The 18334-nt window shown below is 36.5% G+C and overlaps 1 protein-coding gene across 2 annotated transcripts in view; it reads right to left on the bottom strand.

Moving 5' to 3' along the window:
- Window positions 1–852: 852 nt before the first annotated feature.
- slc38a3b (solute carrier family 38 member 3b) overlaps window positions 853–18334 on the bottom strand; it is a 28915-nt gene continuing 11433 nt past the window's right edge. The window contains exons 3-17 of one of the 2 annotated variants that reach the window (XM_053498876.1): window positions 17840–17857; window positions 17601–17682; window positions 17277–17392; window positions 14273–14346; window positions 14065–14157; window positions 13078–13159; window positions 10295–10377; window positions 8631–8689; window positions 7973–8140; window positions 7771–7850; window positions 7359–7459; window positions 5036–5160; window positions 4758–4902; window positions 4020–4123; window positions 853–3695 (exon numbers count right to left, since the gene is read on the bottom strand). In XM_053498876.1, the coding sequence (XP_053354851.1) occupies window positions 3591–3695; window positions 4020–4123; window positions 4758–4902; window positions 5036–5160; window positions 7359–7459; window positions 7771–7850; window positions 7973–8140; window positions 8631–8689; window positions 10295–10377; window positions 13078–13159; window positions 14065–14157; window positions 14273–14346; window positions 17277–17392; window positions 17601–17682; window positions 17840–17857 (1435 nt within the window). In that variant the 3' untranslated portion in view covers window positions 853–3590. The remainder of the gene's footprint in view (window positions 3696–4019; window positions 4124–4757; window positions 4903–5035; window positions 5161–7358; window positions 7460–7770; window positions 7851–7972; window positions 8141–8630; window positions 8690–10294; window positions 10378–13077; window positions 13160–14064; window positions 14158–14272; window positions 14347–17276; window positions 17393–17600; window positions 17683–17839; window positions 17858–18334) is intronic. The other variant, XM_053498877.1, reaches the window with a different exon arrangement.

Here is an 18334-nt window from a genome sequence, read left to right as displayed (position 1 = left end):
ATTATTATCTTATACACTTCATATTACAACTGTATTGTTTTTAATGAGTGCCTTTCAACAATAAATCTAGATTCTTTCTTGCCATTTTCCTCTTATACTAAAACCACATATTATAACATTATACCTACTGTGTATTTTATATATATATATATATATATATATATATATATATATATATATATATATATATATATATATATATGTATATACACACACACACACACACACACACACACACACTGTAGGTATTCATATTATATGCAGTAGGTATATATAACAAATGATACTATTTAACATATTTTTTCAATATATCACTTTGTGTGAAAGCCTTTGAATGAAAATACAGCTACAGTCATTTTTCTAGTATAGTTCTGATTACCCTGTCATTAATGAAACAAGCTAAAGTTGTCAAAAGATTTCAAGTCAGAATAGGACTTGAAATCTTCAAGTCCTATTCTTCAAGTCATAATTCAATTACGAACAACAGCTGTCAATGTGTCACCCCTGGATGAACCCCTTGGTGTTGGATAAAGTGATTGCAATTGAAGCTATTCTTCTTCATTTCAAACACTATATATTATATTTATATTATTATATATATATATTTTTTTTTACATCTAAACTTGATTTAAATCATGATCTTCACACACAGGTTTAAACAGAACTCCTTTGAACAGCACACAGGTTGATATTATACACTCATATGTGAAGAGTAATTGATGTTGTCCCTGCAAAGAAATTTCCATAGACATAAAAAACATTTCAAATCATGTAACATTTAAAGGATATCCTTCACTGAGAATGTCAAAAAGGCACAATTCACATTAAAAAACTACAAAAACAGCAGAGGTATTAGTAGTAAAGAGGAGGGGAAGTTTTTGTTTAATTCATATAAAATACACAAACAGATTATTCCTACATGTCATTTTCTGCCCAAATACAAGAGTATAGCTTTACTTATGATCTTCACACATTTAGCTGTCAATATTTACAAGATACCTTTTCTTAAACTTTCTGCATAAATCATTTCTTTCATTTGAATACTGAACCTGATTATATTGTTAAATACAATCTACGCATTTTTTGTGCTTCAAAAACTCATCCAATGACTTAAAAAACATTTCATACATCATAATAAATATTTCTTAACTTATTGTTTGTGTAAATCTCCAATCTGTCACCGCATATTGTGCACTTTACAGGTACACAAGGAACTTTTGTACATTTTAAAGTTCCACTGTAATATATTTAAGATGAATTTAGCACCACGGACCTGGTTCTCTAACAGCAGCTGATACTGGTCTATATAAACACACATGCATACACTCCTTTTCTATTCAATGCCGGTACTTGAGCACAGGAAGGAAAGGAATGCTTAAAAAGATCACTACGATCAGAGCCAGAGCTACTACAAATGAATATCCCGTCTCTTGGAAAACAGCCTTCAGCTTCCAACATGTGATTTCAACTTTATCCAGATCGGTTTTTATTGTATTATTATTCTTATAAATAATTTTATAAATAACACAACATAAACAGATCTGGATCATGATTATTATTATTATCAACATACAGTCTTATGCAAAAGTTTGGGCACCCCTTGATAAATAACAGATTTTTTAAATATATATATAAAAACTAAAAACATTATTATGGCACTGTGAAAAAGTTTGGGCACCCTAAGGGTTCCAGAGTCTTAGATTCTTTTTACAAGATTTCAGACCTTAATCAGCACAGTAGATCTGATGCTTGGCAACAGCTCTCATTAGTAAATGCCAATTTCAAAGCTTTACAAATACTTTGACTCTTCAAACCTTGTGCACACACTTGCGGACACTCAACACCCATGGGTTCCTCTAAGCAGCTGTATAAGACTCTGAAAATGAAAAGTTATTGATGCCCACGATGCAGGAGAAGACTACAAGAAGATAGCTAAGTGTTGTCAGCTTGCAGTTTCCACAGTGAGAAACGTAATTAAGAGATGGCAGTTCAGAGGAACTGTGGAGGTCAAGATGAGATCTGGAAGACCGAGAAAACTCTCAGAGAGAACTGCTCGTATGCTGGTCAGAAAGACAAATCAAAACCCCCGTTTGACTGCAAAAAACCTGCAGAAAGATTTAGCAGACTCAGGAGTGGTGGTGCACCTTCATAAAAGACCTTCATGAAAGAGTCAGCAGAAGAAAGCCTTATGCAGACATATGAAGACATATGCAACAAAACATCTACAGAAGCCTGATGCGTTTTGGAAACAAGTACTGTGGACTAATAGTTAAAATAGAAAGTTTTGCCCAAAATCAGCAAAGGCATGTTTGGAGAGAAAAAAAAATGGTGCAGCATTTCATGAAAAGAACACCTTGCCAACAATTAAGCATGGGGGTGGATCTATCATGCTTTAGGGTTGTGTTGCAGCCAGTGGCACAGGAAACATTGCACTAATGGAGGAAAGAATGGATTCCACTAACTACAAGCAAATTCTGGAAGTAAACATCACACCATCTGTAAAAAAGCTGAAGCTGAAAAGAGGATGGCTTCTACAATAGTACAATGAACTTAAACATACCTCAAAATCCATTATGGAATACATCAAAAGACACAAGCTAAAGGTTTTGGAATGACCATCACAGTCCCCTGATTAAAGCATCATTGAAAATTTGTGGGTAGACCTTAAAAGAGCTGTACATGCAAGACGGCCAAAGAATATTACAGAACTAGAAGCCATTTGCATGGAAGAATGGGAAAAAAATCCCAAGTACAAGAATTTAAAGACTTAAAGGCTAAAAAAGTGTTTGGAAGCTGTGATATCTGCCAGAGGAGGTGTTACTAAGTACTGATTATGTAGGGTGCCCAAACTTTTGCACAGTGCCACAATAATGGTTTTATCTTTTATATTTGTCCAATTTATGACATAAACCTTTTATTTTACCTATGCATCAATGTTTGCTGAAAATATTGTGCATTTTTTCCATTTTAAAGAGAGACTGTGTTAACATTGTTTCAATAAAAAAAAAAAATGAAGATCTGTTATTTATCAAGTAGTACCTAAACTTTTGCATAAGACTGTATATATGTTACTGTAAGTGGCATCACAAAGTTTTATTCTATACAGAGCTAGCTGTATATCTAAAGGCAGATGGAGAAAGCATAAAAGAAAAGCAAAAGTAAATAATTATAAAAGAAAGGTGAGGATGTCTTAAAATAGATAACACTGAATTAACTGAGACTGAAGCCTGAAAGTTCAGAGCCATGACAAGTTGCAATTTCTCTCAAATAGCAACTCAAGGCAAATAACCAGCTAGTTTTTCTCTCTAACATTGGGAATCTACTTCACTCTGAACCCCAAAAGTTCTAAACTACGCTTTCGTCCTCTAAAAGAATCATTTCTATTTTACCTTCACTAGTCTATAACTGTTGATTACCTGATTCAGGTGGTTTGTGCTAAAACAGAAAGCTACACTTAAAAACAAACAAACTATACAAAATGTGCTCCAGTTGAGCCTCGCTCAACCTGCTATAAAACAGTAAAGTTTTTAATACACTCCCCTTATCAGTCATTCACACTTACACTCACACACACAAACTTTAACTGTCCTCTAGTGGCCACCAGCAGAATTGCTGCTGCCTGTAGTCCAGTCGATGATGATAAAGCCCAAACTCATAATCATGAACAGCACACCCAAACCAGCAAAACAGGCAGCCTGGGAAATAGACAGATAGAGAGAGAGAGAGAGAAGAGATTTTCATGAACTGTTTGGCTTAAAAGATCACTTTGCATGCCGGTCAAATTCATGTGCCACTATGACACTGATAGGTACACAAGTAATCTAAACAAGTCTGTCTGAGGTCATTCGCTAGTATTTGCTGATCTGCAAGCTTTCGAACTCCACGATTACGATTATTTACAAAAGTAGAAAATCAGGAACGGGTTTTAAAATGTAAGTGAAGCAAGTATCTGGGTTTTGTAAGAAACTTCTTATTTCAAAATACTTGCCCTTTAAACTGGTGTATGAAAAGCTACTCACCAGGATTTTGGGTTTGGAGGACATAGGCTCGTCATCTTTGGGAACAATGCGGATATAAAAAACAGCAGGAAAAATGAAGATGAGGCAAGGAGCAGAAGTAGCACCTGGAGGAGAAAGCAGGCAGAAAGAGAGATAAGAAGCAGGATTTTTTTTTTTTTACATGAACACAGAATACACATGAACAAATACAAAAACTATAATCAAGCTCATAATCTATAAGGATGAAGTAAGAAACGATGTAATTAAATGAAACATTTTAGAAACATATCTGAAATGCAAAGGCTCAGAAGTATAAAAAAAAAAAAAAAGTATAGAAAAAAATATAGTGTGGACATCATCAGTTTTAACTGTTAAATAAACATATCCAGTCTACATGCTCCAGGGCTCTGTGCAGAGTTCTCACTTTTGATACAATATTAAAATTTCCTTCTAAGGGCAATCCTTTGCTCCCTGACATACAGTTCATTTTTATAGCAAGTGACAGAGAAAATATTGACTTGACCTCTCTTCCTCAGCCTCGAGGCCAGCGACTGATCAAACAAAACTAACTTCACTATCAATAGCGAATGAGCATAAACAGTGAAGTTTAAAAAAAAAAAAAAGCACACAAGTTTGAATATGTATAGCTGCATACAGTTTACAGTGCTTTCTGTAATATTATTAGCAGCTTGCGGTGACTGGAGCTTGTTCCTCCATATGGATGCGAGGTCCTTTTTCTTTGATGACTGACAGACTTACCGATAATTCCGAAGATGCCGAGGATGTTCGGTGCGAAGATGACAAGCATGTTGATGAAGGTGAGGAGAGTGATGGCGATGATAGTATGACGGATCCAACTGAATGACTTGTCAGGGAAGATCATCTGCTGAATGGCTCGGCGCACCTGGTGTGTGCAAATTCAGAAAGAAAGAAAACAGGAATGAGATATACAAAGCTCTGTCTAAGTGCTGGACAGATTTTGGATGCAGATGAGCCTTGACGACTTGAGTGTGTGAGAAAGATGTCTGTATACTCACCGGAAACAGCACAATCGGCACAGTCAGTGTGACAGCTGTCAGCACAGCTAGTCTCACACACAGGATCAGAGTGTCGTAGGGGTCAATCCTGCTGTAGGTGTGCAGCAGTTCAGCCTCCACGTTTTCTGCAAAAGGAAAGCACCAAACAAAAATATGCTTACATTGGCCACAAGCAAGTGTGACAGGTTCAGTCACTTTAACAGCAATAAATCCCGAAGAGGTAGAAAAACTGTGCTTAGACTGCACTGCTGTCTAAAATTACTGCTCAAATGATGATTATGTGTCTACAGTAACAGTACGACTCTTACAATAGTTTAAAATCACAGGTCTATATTGATGCCCTTGACGTGTTAAAATACTATTGTTTCTATAGCAACGCCTCATACATAGGGCTAAAGGACTGAAGTTAATACTAAATGATAATACATTTACATGGTTAGGAATTCTGGATAAAGGTGTTCATGTTACATTTATAAAAAAAAGAGTGTGTCTTAAGGAATTGGATTATCATGCAATTCTTTTTCCATAATTAAATTCATGAAGTAAATCTCTCATTTTTTAGATTTATTACATTTTAACTGACACCCTCCACAAGAAGGGGCGAGCCATCGAAGGCCATTTCTCAAAAGGTCTGGTTGTTTACAGAGTGAACTTAATAAATATACAAAAACTTGTAATGCTTAAGGTGGAAGAGAAAAGTGTCGTAGGTAAAGATGCACAAGCAACAGGGATGACTGCAGCCTTTAAAAGTTTTAAGAACTTGGGAGAGCTGTACAAGGAGGGAAGTGAGGCTGGAGTCAGTGCATCAAGAGATACCATTTATAGACATATTCAAGAAATGAAGCAGAGACTTCTGCCTGAACCAGAGAAAATGTTAAACGCGTTAGGTTCCCACAGTCAGTGATGATTTGGAGTGCCGTGTCATCTGCAGTCATCCCTGTTGCTTGTGCATCTTTACCTACCACACTTTTCTCTTCCACCTTAAGCATTACAAGTTTTTGTATATTTATTAAGTCCACACTCAATGCAGCATCTACTAGGAGATTTTAGAGCACTTCATGCCCCTTTTGCTGACAAGCTGCAAAGAGATGCCGATTTCCTTTTCCAGCAGAACTTAGCGCTTGTCTACTGCGGCAAAAATACCATTAACTGGTTTGCTGACTTGAATTCCTGTGCTTGATTGGCAAACCAAAAGCCTGATCTGAACCCCATAGACAGTCTATGAAAAACACCCGACCCACTAATACAAATTAGCTAATACAACCAGAGCTTCAATTATGCTCAGCAGGCGATCAACTTCATGACACACTATGGCAGCAATCTACACTAAAGGAACCTTGACCAAATATTGAATGCATAAATGAACATATTTTCCAACCTTTTTGACTGATCGTAAGAAATGTTCTAATATCTTGAGATTTTCCCTTTCATGAGCTGTAATTTATAATTATCCAAATTAAAAGAAAATGGCTTGGAATAGTTCTTAAAATAAGTTGAAATTAATCTAGAATATATGAATTTAACTTTTTTTTAATAAGTTACATAAAATAGGTTTTCACAATATTTTTGCAATGCACCATATACAGTACAGTTCTACTTTGGATTGTGGGCATAATTCGTTCCGGAAGCATGCTTGTAATCCAAAACACTCGAAAGTGAATTTTCTCATACGAAATAATGAAAACACAGATGATTCGTTCCAAAACACAAAAATATTGACTTAAAAATTACTGCGACCGAGGATGGGAGACGATTACCCACAATCCCACAGTGCGAGAGAGAAAAGAACGATTGACTCTGTTGTGATCATGTGACACTCGGCAGACAAAGCGCATACGTACTATCCGTATTTTAAGACCTCGCTCATTTATGTCAAAAATTTTTATACATTTTTCTTGTCTGAGAAAACACTCACAGACCATCCACGGTTTTACTGTATACAGTAAATATATGCCATAATGGGATGGATAACAAAATTAAATGCAATTATCTACAAATTAAAAGCATGAAATCAATCTGTAATATAAAGAAATTGTTATAATTGGCAAATTGCTGTGATATATGGTAATTAGAACACTCTGGGACTTTACAACACATCAAAGCACCTTATCACTGATAATTATTTATTAATGGCCCCATCAAGAGTTATCCCTTACATAGTGAGAAGTAATTACATCAGAAAATAATTATCGTATTTACTAAGTGGTCTATCTTCATTTCATGTGTTCAGCCTATTCCCCTAATGATAAGGGTTTTTCAAAAACAAACATAGCAGTTGTCTACAGAGCTCTATCTGAGGGGAAATAGATTAAATATGCCTTACCATAGAAGGTCAGATAGCCAAACAGGGCAGCGAGGAAGTACATGACGTACATAATGAAGATGGAGAGGTTCGATACCTGCTGCATTTTCTTTTTAGATGGGCTGCAATCAAACAGACAGCATGTTCATTAATTTACAAACACCTGCACAATCAACATGCCCATGTGGACCAATATCTGAGAGAGGTGTGTTAATGGTACTTGGAAAAAAAAAAACAGAATAAAGCACCAAAGGTGAATCTATCAGCAAACTTGAAAGTAAGTCTACTTGATTTTACACTAATAAATATGACTCAGGGCATATATGACAGATTTGCGGTTGGGGTTCAGTGATCAAGGCTTTAAGTTACTAATCAGATGGTGGTGAGTTCAATCACGATTCTCTATTGATTGGTAGATAAACATAGAACTTACTTGCGCAGCTCAGTGTAGATGGGCAGTACTTCAGGGTGACAAACAAAGGCAAAGGCAAGAATAGGGATGGTGTAGGCCGTCTAGGACAAGAGTAAAACAATACACCATCACTTGCTTGTCCTGTCCCATATACTGTACTAATTATAAAGGACAGTCAGGCTTTTCTGCCATCAAAATGCCTCTCCATAATAGCAAACAGTACCTGAGAGTTCATTGTGAACATACGGGGAGAGCAGTGTGTATCGTCCACCACATGTTCATCATGGTGAGTGTCAGTCAATGGCAAATCAGTTGACAGCACGTGGACATCTGTGTTATTAGCCAAGAACTCCTCGAATGGGCAAAGGATGTAGAATCTCTTATAGATTACCTAGAGTGATAAAGAAGCAATATGTTTTGTTAAAGGTGCACCTGGAAAGTGATCTTTACATTTTAATGTTTAGATATTTTGTAAATTTTTAGAAGGTTCAACCAAAGGATTAACATGGACCAGATATTATCTGGATGATGGATCATTCTTACCAGAGCAGAGACATTGACATAATGGCAAAGTAATGTATGTGATGCTAGTTTAAGTGGAATTTTATGAATTCATTTACGCTCATTTACAATCTATAATAACCACCCAGAGTTCTAAATAGTTTAAGTACTCAATAATAACATTTTAATTCATATTACATTTACTTGTTCAATAAATAACACCAAAACATTACAGTAATTGGGCAGTTTAAACTGAAGGTATACAATATTTTATTTAGTAATTTAAAAAAAATGGTACTCCAAATCCAATCTAATGGACACATGCAGTACATGTGACAACCTTATACATATATGCTAAGAGCAACTGGGCATCTACGTACCGAAATGAGGAAGAAAACCATGCAACTAAGAGAGAAACCACTGGTGTAACCGAGGTAACCTGTTGGTTAAAAGACATGGAGGTGAGTTAGTGTAAAGTCATCATGGACTAAGCAGGACTTTCAGATTTATTCCTCCTAGTTTACTTGATCTATAAGAACACTTTATCCTGTTTTTAACAATTTTTCAACTGAAGCTAGAGCATTCTTTGTTATACCACTCCACTGTTTAAGTGTTAAAGCTGACTGGTCGAAAAATCCTGATTATTTTTCTCCCACAGCAGCTTTGAGAGTAGTGCTAGCTGTGTTTCAAATTAACAGGTTTAGATTAATGTGTCTTGTTATCTTTTCCATAGTCACAAAGATTTGTATGTCAGGCAGACACTTTACATCATCTATGGGTAACTTAAAAATATTATTTAGCAAAGATATAACAAATAGAGCTGTAAATTGTAAGCGAACTGATATCTAAATTTAATTTTCGATTTTCGATTTAATAGCACAAATGTTTATGTCAGATTTTTCTAAAACAGCTATGTGTTACAGAATTTGAAGTATTAAAAACTACTATAAGCATTTAATAGACATTGAAATGCCGCATAACTTTTGTAAATTCTGCATACAAAGCAAATAAAAAGCAATTTTCCCCCCTGCAAATCTTCCTCCAGTCAAGAAGGTGGCAGTATTTCACCAAACACTTAAACTCAAAATGCAATACTTTTTCAAAACAGAGTATTTACAGTACTCATCCAATTCAAATTAATCTGCAAAATTAAAATTTTACAAAGGTAATTCAAATCTTCTGCAAAATTGGTAATATATTTTTTAAAAATCTGTTGATTTTAGGCCATTTACTGACTCACTCTCGTCTATAATACTTTACCCTGTATACAGGGTAGCGGGAGGCCCCGAGGGCTTTCCCAGGAGACTTAAGGCACGAGGCAGGATACACACTGGACAGGGTGCCAATACATCACAGGGCACACACAGACAAACTACTGGCAATTTGGGAATGCCAAAAAACCCAATCTGCATGTCTTTGGACTATGGGAGGAAACCGGAGCATCCTGAGGAATCCCACCGAGAACATGCATAAAAATAATGAAAAAGTATAAATCGATTCTGAAGCAAAAACTGATCCATCAACAAGCAAAAGATTGAATAAACTATATAATCTTTATAATCATTTATGTTTCATTTTACAGAATGTCTGAGGGTCAAGGCTTTGTAATAATCAGTTTTCCAATACAGGAATACTGAGCCTTCAGGACAACTTCACGTTTGGTTTCTCTGTAAAATGCCAACCTGCTGACTGTTTATAGTTGTTATAACGTGGTAACAGGAAATGGCTTGTTTTGTAGCTGTTGCACAACATTAACTGTAATGATAAAAAGTTAAATATTAAATAGGCAATTGATTTTCTGTATTAATGAAATACATTGCCCCAAAAAGTTAATATATATTATAAATAATGCAAACGAGAAGGGGTAATTCAAATAAAAAAAATAGTATTGGTATGCCAATTCTGTTCTCTGTTACTATTAATATGATCACATTTTAGAGAAACCTTACATTTTAGTATTCTTATATGAGCTCAAAAGCTGCATACTGATTGTGACTGTAGGAGGGAAGAGTGAACTGAGAAGTAGATTAAAGGCCTCACTCACCGAGTTGCTTCATGAGGGCTAAAGGCAGGATCACAGATATAGAAACAAGAACCACCAGGTAGTTGCCATTTAGATACCACTCTCTAAAGCAGACAGCGAGAAAGAACATGTCACAAAAACAATCATTTTCTTACAAGTAAGACACAACACAATTTATTCATATAGATCAGCATTTGAGATGTAGTTTATTTATTGTCCTGTCGGTGGTGCGTAAAATAAATAAATCACATGGTTTGTGAGTCAAACACATGGCCATGCACCTATTACGTTTTACCTAAAACAAAACTGGATTAATTAACAGAATCTCTCATTTTGGCCTGCTGGCGACTAAACATGAACGTCATGCCCACCCGAGATCTTGAGTAACATCCAACATACAGAAACGCAATCACTCTGCACAGGGATTAGGAGGTGCACCATGTGTTCGGTGCAGGCCTTATAGGAAAAGTTCTATTTCCAGCTATTACTGTAGCTAGTCTGTCCTCTAACTGACTGCTCTCAGGGCACACAAGCATGTCAAAAAATAATATAAATATACAAAATAAATTAAAATCATATCATATCATACATTTATTTATGAATTCCTCCATGAATAGAAATGTATCCTGTTTGCTAGCATGGCGTAACGCACTGGTCCCTGTACAGATCATCATCAATATCACAACTAAGGACTAACAGAAACTACAGTGGTGTACAAAAATGAAATTCAATGTTTTGATGGCTTACTCAATATTTTACAATAATGACAATCAAGTTATTAAGAATAAAATTTTATTTGATGTAACAAAAGTTGTATAAAACTATCAGTATTTAGTATAAAGTCCATGATTCCTCAAAACCTGCTGGAGCCGACTAGGCATAGAGTCAAAAAAACATCTGCATTACTCTGGTGTCTCCAATCCACACCTGCTTGATTGCTTTCTTAAGGCCAAGGCTCCAAAACCTGATTCTAATTCTGATATGTCTTATAATTTTATTATATTCCTAACGTATTAGCACACTTAAGGGCGAGCAGGACTTAGAGCCAGACCAGAGACAAAGAATCCTACTATTCCCGTCAAATTGTCATTAAATTTTGTTTTAGCTCCTCGACATTGATCAACAACATTCTGTGAGCCTTCCAGAAGCAAAACTCGTTCAAACAAGAATGATCTCCACCTCAAACACCTAATTCGTACTATAATGAAACCAAACGCAGAGGTATGACTGTCCAATTCAATACTAGATGGATTCAAAAGAAAAGAAAAAAAAAGAGGACAATGTTTTCGACAGGCACATGTGTATTTAAAGTTTTATAGCAAAATCTAAGAAGGACAGACTTGTATCTTGTGTGGTATTTACATGTAACTCTTTTATACACAGCGATATTGTATCACACCCCCTTCGAACATGCACTGTTTAAATACATGTTCCACTTGAACAGAACCTATATAAACAGTATCTTAAATATAATGTTGCACGTGCTTCGCATTTGACTCATGCATGATATGTGATCACTGACTGTAACTTTGACAACATGCTGTTCCTGGAAATGTTGCCTGTTGAATATCCAGTGGTAATATTTGTTTTTCTAAATGTAAACAAGTAGACAAGTGTACACGCATACTCGGACACAGATAACAAATGATGTTCCAAAGCTTTATCTAGAACATATTACTATCTGTCTCCGTTCAGGAGAAGTGTTTTACGAACACTGGAGTAGTTAATCTGCCACATGTCCTTACAGAGCCACTATAAATCTAGGGCTGATATTTAAAAAGGGTATTTCATTTGCATTAACGATAGGTTAAAAGTGGCAGACCTCCTGGAGGGAAATCATTTTATTGTAGGCTGCTTAAAGGTGTATCTTCAATTAAACATAAACACAGAGAACATGAAAAACCTTCAAAATGTTTCTAAGAGACATTCACTGTTGTCACATGATCCATTCTAGCATGCGTGGTTTAGCTAAACACGGATGTAAACAGAGGGAAAGCAGCTGACTGCGGCTCCAGGACAGCATCTGATTTTAGCTTCGTGGAAAAAGGACAAGGAGGAATCGGGCACACGTTCTAAGTCACGTTAAAACTCTGACGCCAGCCGCTGTTATTACCTTTATCATTAGGAATGGGACAGAGGAGTGGTGGGAAGATGCCAATCAGATGCTAAGCCTTATATAACTGTCCATTCCCAGCTCAGCATTGCTGCCACACCTCCTCTGCGTACTTGTTCGAGATTTTTGGGTGCAGGCCATTAGAGATCAAAGGTGTCCCAGCAGTAGCAGTACCAAGGGCAAAATGACAGTGATAAATGGGATGCCTTACTGAATAAAACAACAAGCCTCACATCCTGCACTCTGTAACAAACAACTTGAAAGATAAGATTCAACACCTGGAATTTACCTATGACTTTAGGAAAGCAATTCAACACAAAAGTTGTGTTTACAACCTTTTGAGCACATAACAGACAGATGCTAAACTGAGGAATGTTTAGAATTGTTAAATCACATGATCTAGCTAATCAAAAAGAGTAGCTCAGACTACACTTGGATTAGATTTTGATTCAATAAGGTGGCTTGGAATCACCAGACTGAGATCAGACATAGACTGCCACGCCATATCCACAAGTGGGTTACGTATAGCTTTTTTTTTTTTTTTATTTCTACCTGAAATATTTTACTCAAGGCACCTTAAAGTCATGTTCTACCATGAGACAGCACGTTCTGGTCATGGTAATCAGTTATAGTATGTTCACACAAATATTATAGAAACCAGGTCTCAATCATGGCTTCCTAGTTCACTTACCCAGAGTTGACATCTGCCTTCAGGAAGGCCTGGATGACCAGAGGAAACTCAGACTTTACAATGAACAGGTAGCTGGACATAGCTGTGAAGTATAAAATAAATGGTTTTGACTAGTTTTAAAATCGCAGCTTCAAGTCTCCATATCACTTTTCTACATGATACTGATATAAACAACTTCCTGAATGAAGGCCCTGGCTAAGTAATGAACCATATAAGCTCTTAAATAAATTATGCCAAAAGTATGTGATTTGTATTGATCATCATCTGCAGGCAGGATGTAGATAATACATCACCCTTGGAGGATTAGAAATTTTATGGAGGGAACTGGGAAGGAAAAAAGGAAAAGAAAGCAAAGCAAAAGAAAAAGACTTTTAGAAAAAGATTTAAAGACTAAATAGAAACTAATGTTTATATATAGATAATCATTAACTAATCTGACTGACAGCTTTTTAAAAATTTCTATGGATGGGAATTCTGTCTTAAAGTGGAAGAAAAACCCCTTCTAAAAACAAATTATTAACTAATTTATCAGCTTTTTTTTCCTGTTCCCTTTTTCAATATTGGCTGATGCAGGCCATAGACAATTGGTGCAAAAGTAGTGTATGGAACAACACAGAATTTTTACAGAGATCTCCTGGAAGAACAAACTAAGTAAATTAAAGTAAATTTTGTTAAATTATTTAATGACAGAAGCAGACATCCACTAAATGAATACATATCATTTGACCCTTTAAGTAAATCAGGTTGCAAATGTTTTTTGTTTTTTTTGTCTTCAGAAAATTTATCCTGGTGTAATCACGGCTCTTTAGTGGAGCACACGTGGTAGAAAAATCATGTCCACTTTTAAGAAAAATACATCATTACATGTTTTCTCATACATTCTAAACATACAGTACATAATATATGTTAAAAAAAGAAATAAAATCATGAATGCACAGTACAGAATTTAGGCCCACAAAACAATCGGATGTATTAGACTCTCCTCACCTCCTATATTCTGAAGTGTTATAGCAATTCCAGCTGCCAGTTTGCCGGGTGTCCCAAAAGCCCGGAAACCCAGCTGTTCATAGGCTCTGATTCCTGGAAGAGTTTTCAGTATATGAAAATAAGCTCTGAATATTTAATTCATACAAAAAAATGTTTCATGGGTAATTACATGATCAAAAGATTACACGGGAAACAGATATGAACTTACCGACAACACCGGAGGCTTTTAGCAAGAGGTGAATAGAGTAACACGAAAGAACAGCAACGGCTGTGAGAAGGAACCTAACCAGAAAACACTTATGACAATCCAGTTTCACAAAAAACACACAGCACCTCTGTCATACGCTATTTAAAATAGGTTGACAGCCATGAATAATTACACATTTTCAATATATAGAGCATTTTCCCCCTGCTTAAGCAATATTTCCGATGACAAATGATTTGACTTCATGAGCAGGTTCTTGAAAGTTCTCCTCTTCTCAGAAGACATAATCAGGGTGGCAAGGAATGGAAACACAGGAATTTATAAACATGAAAAGTCTCTGCATTTCCAGTAACCTGAAGATTTTACAAGATAAAAACTACAAGTATCTTGAAAAGTTTGCAAAGAGCTGAAGAAGTTTTCAGAGAAGTTTCATAAGCACTGCAAGTCTAATCATATGTTGTGAAAGCCAAAAACTTTGTCTATGCGGCCAAAATGCTTGAAATGTTGCCAGTAGATTTGTTCTACTTTGCAATTCACTCTGGTTTTCCCAGAAAGAGCAGAAATCCATGCTTTAATCAAACACCCTAGCTATCTTCTTAAAATCATTAATTATGCAATGTGATTTTTTTTTTTCAACAGGAAAGTTTTAACAGGATGTTTTGACCTCCCGAATCATCGTTGTAGGTTCAGCCAAGTTCGGTCATTTTTGTTTACGCAGAAACACAGTTTCTCATTGTGTAAAAAGTAAAAATACAACACAAATTCTTATTTCCCTGTAATCCTGCAACTCAGTAAGGCCTTGTTGGCCAACACACACTTTACTGCTGCAAGCTACACCTGAGACATCTGGTGTGTCTTTTTAATATAGGCCATTTTGTAAGAGTAAAAAAAAAACTTTATTAACGGAATTAAGTTGCTTAAGGTGTAACTGATTTAGTTTCAATCATCACTTGTAAGTGAATCTTGGAAGCAAACGCACAGAATACGTGACTAAAAAAAACTAATGAGCTTTGTCTATGAAAATTTTCTAAGAGTAGTGGAATTTTTTCCTCAATATACATTTGTGCATGAACAATCGGAACTAGATGGTGAAATGAAATGAGGAGGTGTTCATAAAGCACAAAAATGCTGTAGTAAATCCTGCAGTGGACACTCTCCCCATACACACTATGGACTTTTGGATGGAAAGCATTTCCCATGACCCTTCGTGATCACAACCCGGTGCCAAGGTTTTGATGGAGCAATGGTCTAATCTGAGCAGAAACACTTTCCCACACCAGTGTGGTAGCCCAATGATGCCCTCATGTTCTTTACTTCAGCGTATACTTAAGCAAAAGTGTGTGATGTTACCACCCGATGCACAGGCTTATAAAACACCAGCAACTGTAAGAAGTCATGTTTACTGATGACCATGGGAAAACCACAGCTGAATCAATGTTTGATTACTGATTGATTTGTGTTGATGTGGTACATGGTAGAAGGCTGAAAAGCTCTAATCAACTTTTATTACTCCTATGACAATTGTGGTATGAATGAACTACTGGCCTCAACTACTGGCCTCAACCACTGGCCTGGTCACTCTGAGAATTCAGGATAACCAATTCAGTGTTGCCACAGCTGGTAGCAGTCTGCATGTCTACTCATATCTTATTTGCTTTTTATATTGAAACAATTTCTCCCTGCTGCATATACACTATATACACTATACAAAAGACAAAGTAGAATGAAGCCAAGAATAAAGGTGCCAGTTTTACTTAAAACTGCATGGAAATTCAGAGGTTTTGTAACTCTGACTGATGACATGTTATGCATTATTTATCTGGGCCCAAATTTCTATAATGCTGCACTGTGGCAAAAGACAAACATTTACTTTTAAAGCACGTGAGAGCATGACTGACTATTAGTCTAACACAACTAATGAATATAGATTTTACGTGACTGCAGACTGAATTGTGTTCTTAGTAGAAGGATCACCTGCCACGTAATCAGAGCCATGGTGTCCAGTAGCACATGTGATACAGAAGACACCTAAGCTTGATTTCAATTCTGGTGTCTACGCCACCCCACAAGACAGGTCAGTCAGTGAATCTAGTCAGACAAGCAAAAGATATCTGATGGCCGTATAAGGGGAGGGGCGAGATGTTTCTGAAGGGAGGGAGGGAGGGGTTTGGGGAAGGAGAGCAAGCACTATTTCAGACTTGGCCTTTCCAAGGCACAGAAGGGGCAGGAGGACCAGATGGAAAGTTTTCAGGGGTAGGAGCATAACCCTAAACGCAGGACAGAGGCTGAGTCATGGAAACTTTTCAGTGGGAGGGGCTTGGGCCAGCAGGTAGAGCAGAGCTAAATGATGGAAAAATGGGGTGGGAGGGGCAGAGATTTACTCGACATCCTGGAGGACATGCCGTTTCCTTTCCTCTTTAGGAAACAAGGTCGCTGCTCATGATATATGGCATTTCTGAGGGTCAGGGCGGGTGTATGGTTATGCAGTGTGGCAGACCTATTTGTCAACTGTCTCTGTCTTCAACTAGCAACATTAAATACAGCATGTTTTAAATACAATTATAATGCCGTAAAAATAATATAATAAAGCAAGTAGAGTTTGGGTTAAGAGTGGTTAAGTGAAATATCAACATATTAAAAGGAAATCATGAAATCACGGCATTCTTCAAATAGCTCTGTTTAATAAATGCACAAAGAAGTAATGTAAGCTTATTCCTCTATCCATCCTTTATCTACAGTGCTTATCCTGTGTAGGGCCCCGGGGGGCCTAAAGCATACTATCTACTAATGCTAATACTATCTGGAAATGCCAATCAACATACTGTGCAGGTCTTTGGGAGTGTGGGAGGAAACCTTGAAAAAACTCATCCAGCAAAGGAAGTAATCCAAACTCCATACATACAGCCTGGAGGCTAGATTCAATCCCTCAGCCCTAAAGGTGTGAAGCGGCAGTGCTAACCACTAATCCAACATGCCCCTAAAAAGAGAAAGTAGTTTTGAAACTTACAAAAAGAGGATGATTCCAGTGTTGGACATGGCGTATGCCAAACCCAGAATCCCGCTACCCATAATGGCATTGCCGAGATTGAAGACAGACATGCCAAAAGAGGTCTTCCCTTCAAACTGCCAAAATAAAAATATAACATGAGGAGTATAGTTAGGATTCAAAAAAAGACCTAGCTAAATATTACTCAACTATACACCTAATATCTACATGATACATGTCAAGAACTTGAAAGATTTTAAGGTACAAACAAGCTTAGCACTACAATGGTAATAAATCTTATGTGTGTAACAGACAGTAGCCTCATAGCATGTTTATTGCACCTACATCAGTGAAGCGTGGCTTTTTGCCCTCACCGCCAGGCAGAAACTCCACATTTTCTGCCAGACCCCCATCGGGATCATCAAATCTATCGGACAGAAGTACAAAATATGCATCAGCCTTTAATTCTATGACACTTAAATAAAATTATGACATTTAACCAAAATTACCGGATTACCAGCCATTTTAGGTTTAGTTAGTCTAGTTCAAATACAGCTTCAAGCTTATTACATACTTAAACATACCTGTTTTGAGTGCCATTTCTTAGGGTGGACAGGGCGACATGATCCGTTATCCAATGCAAGCACAAAAAAGGAAACATGCAATGCACTTAGAAATTACACAATCAAAAAAACACTCCATTCCAGCACCATTTAGCATGCTGCAATTAAATAAACATTCAGGCACAAGGAAGACAATCAAAAAACACAAATAATGCCCTTATAATGCAGTTCTTCTCATACTATACATTCAAATAATCTTCTAGTCTAGTTCTTTTATGCACACTAACTATTACCTTAATAAAGTCTTTAACCTAAGTAAAGTGCTTCAGAAAATCTGAAATGTACTCATTCTTCAGGTGGGCCTACATTTGCACATTCATTGAAATTTAAAATATTGTCAATATACATGTGTTTGCAGAGATCTAGAAAAAAAATTAGCATACTTCTGATGTTTAGTTCTGCAGAGACCATGCTAAAATTAGAAACTCAAAGGTTAGCAAAGCAATACCAAAAGGC

This window comes from Clarias gariepinus, chromosome 6 (genome assembly GCF_024256425.1).
Source record: "Clarias gariepinus isolate MV-2021 ecotype Netherlands chromosome 6, CGAR_prim_01v2, whole genome shotgun sequence".
NCBI lineage: Eukaryota > Metazoa > Chordata > Actinopteri > Siluriformes > Clariidae > Clarias > Clarias gariepinus.
This window is presented reverse-complemented; position numbering and strand designations above follow the sequence as displayed.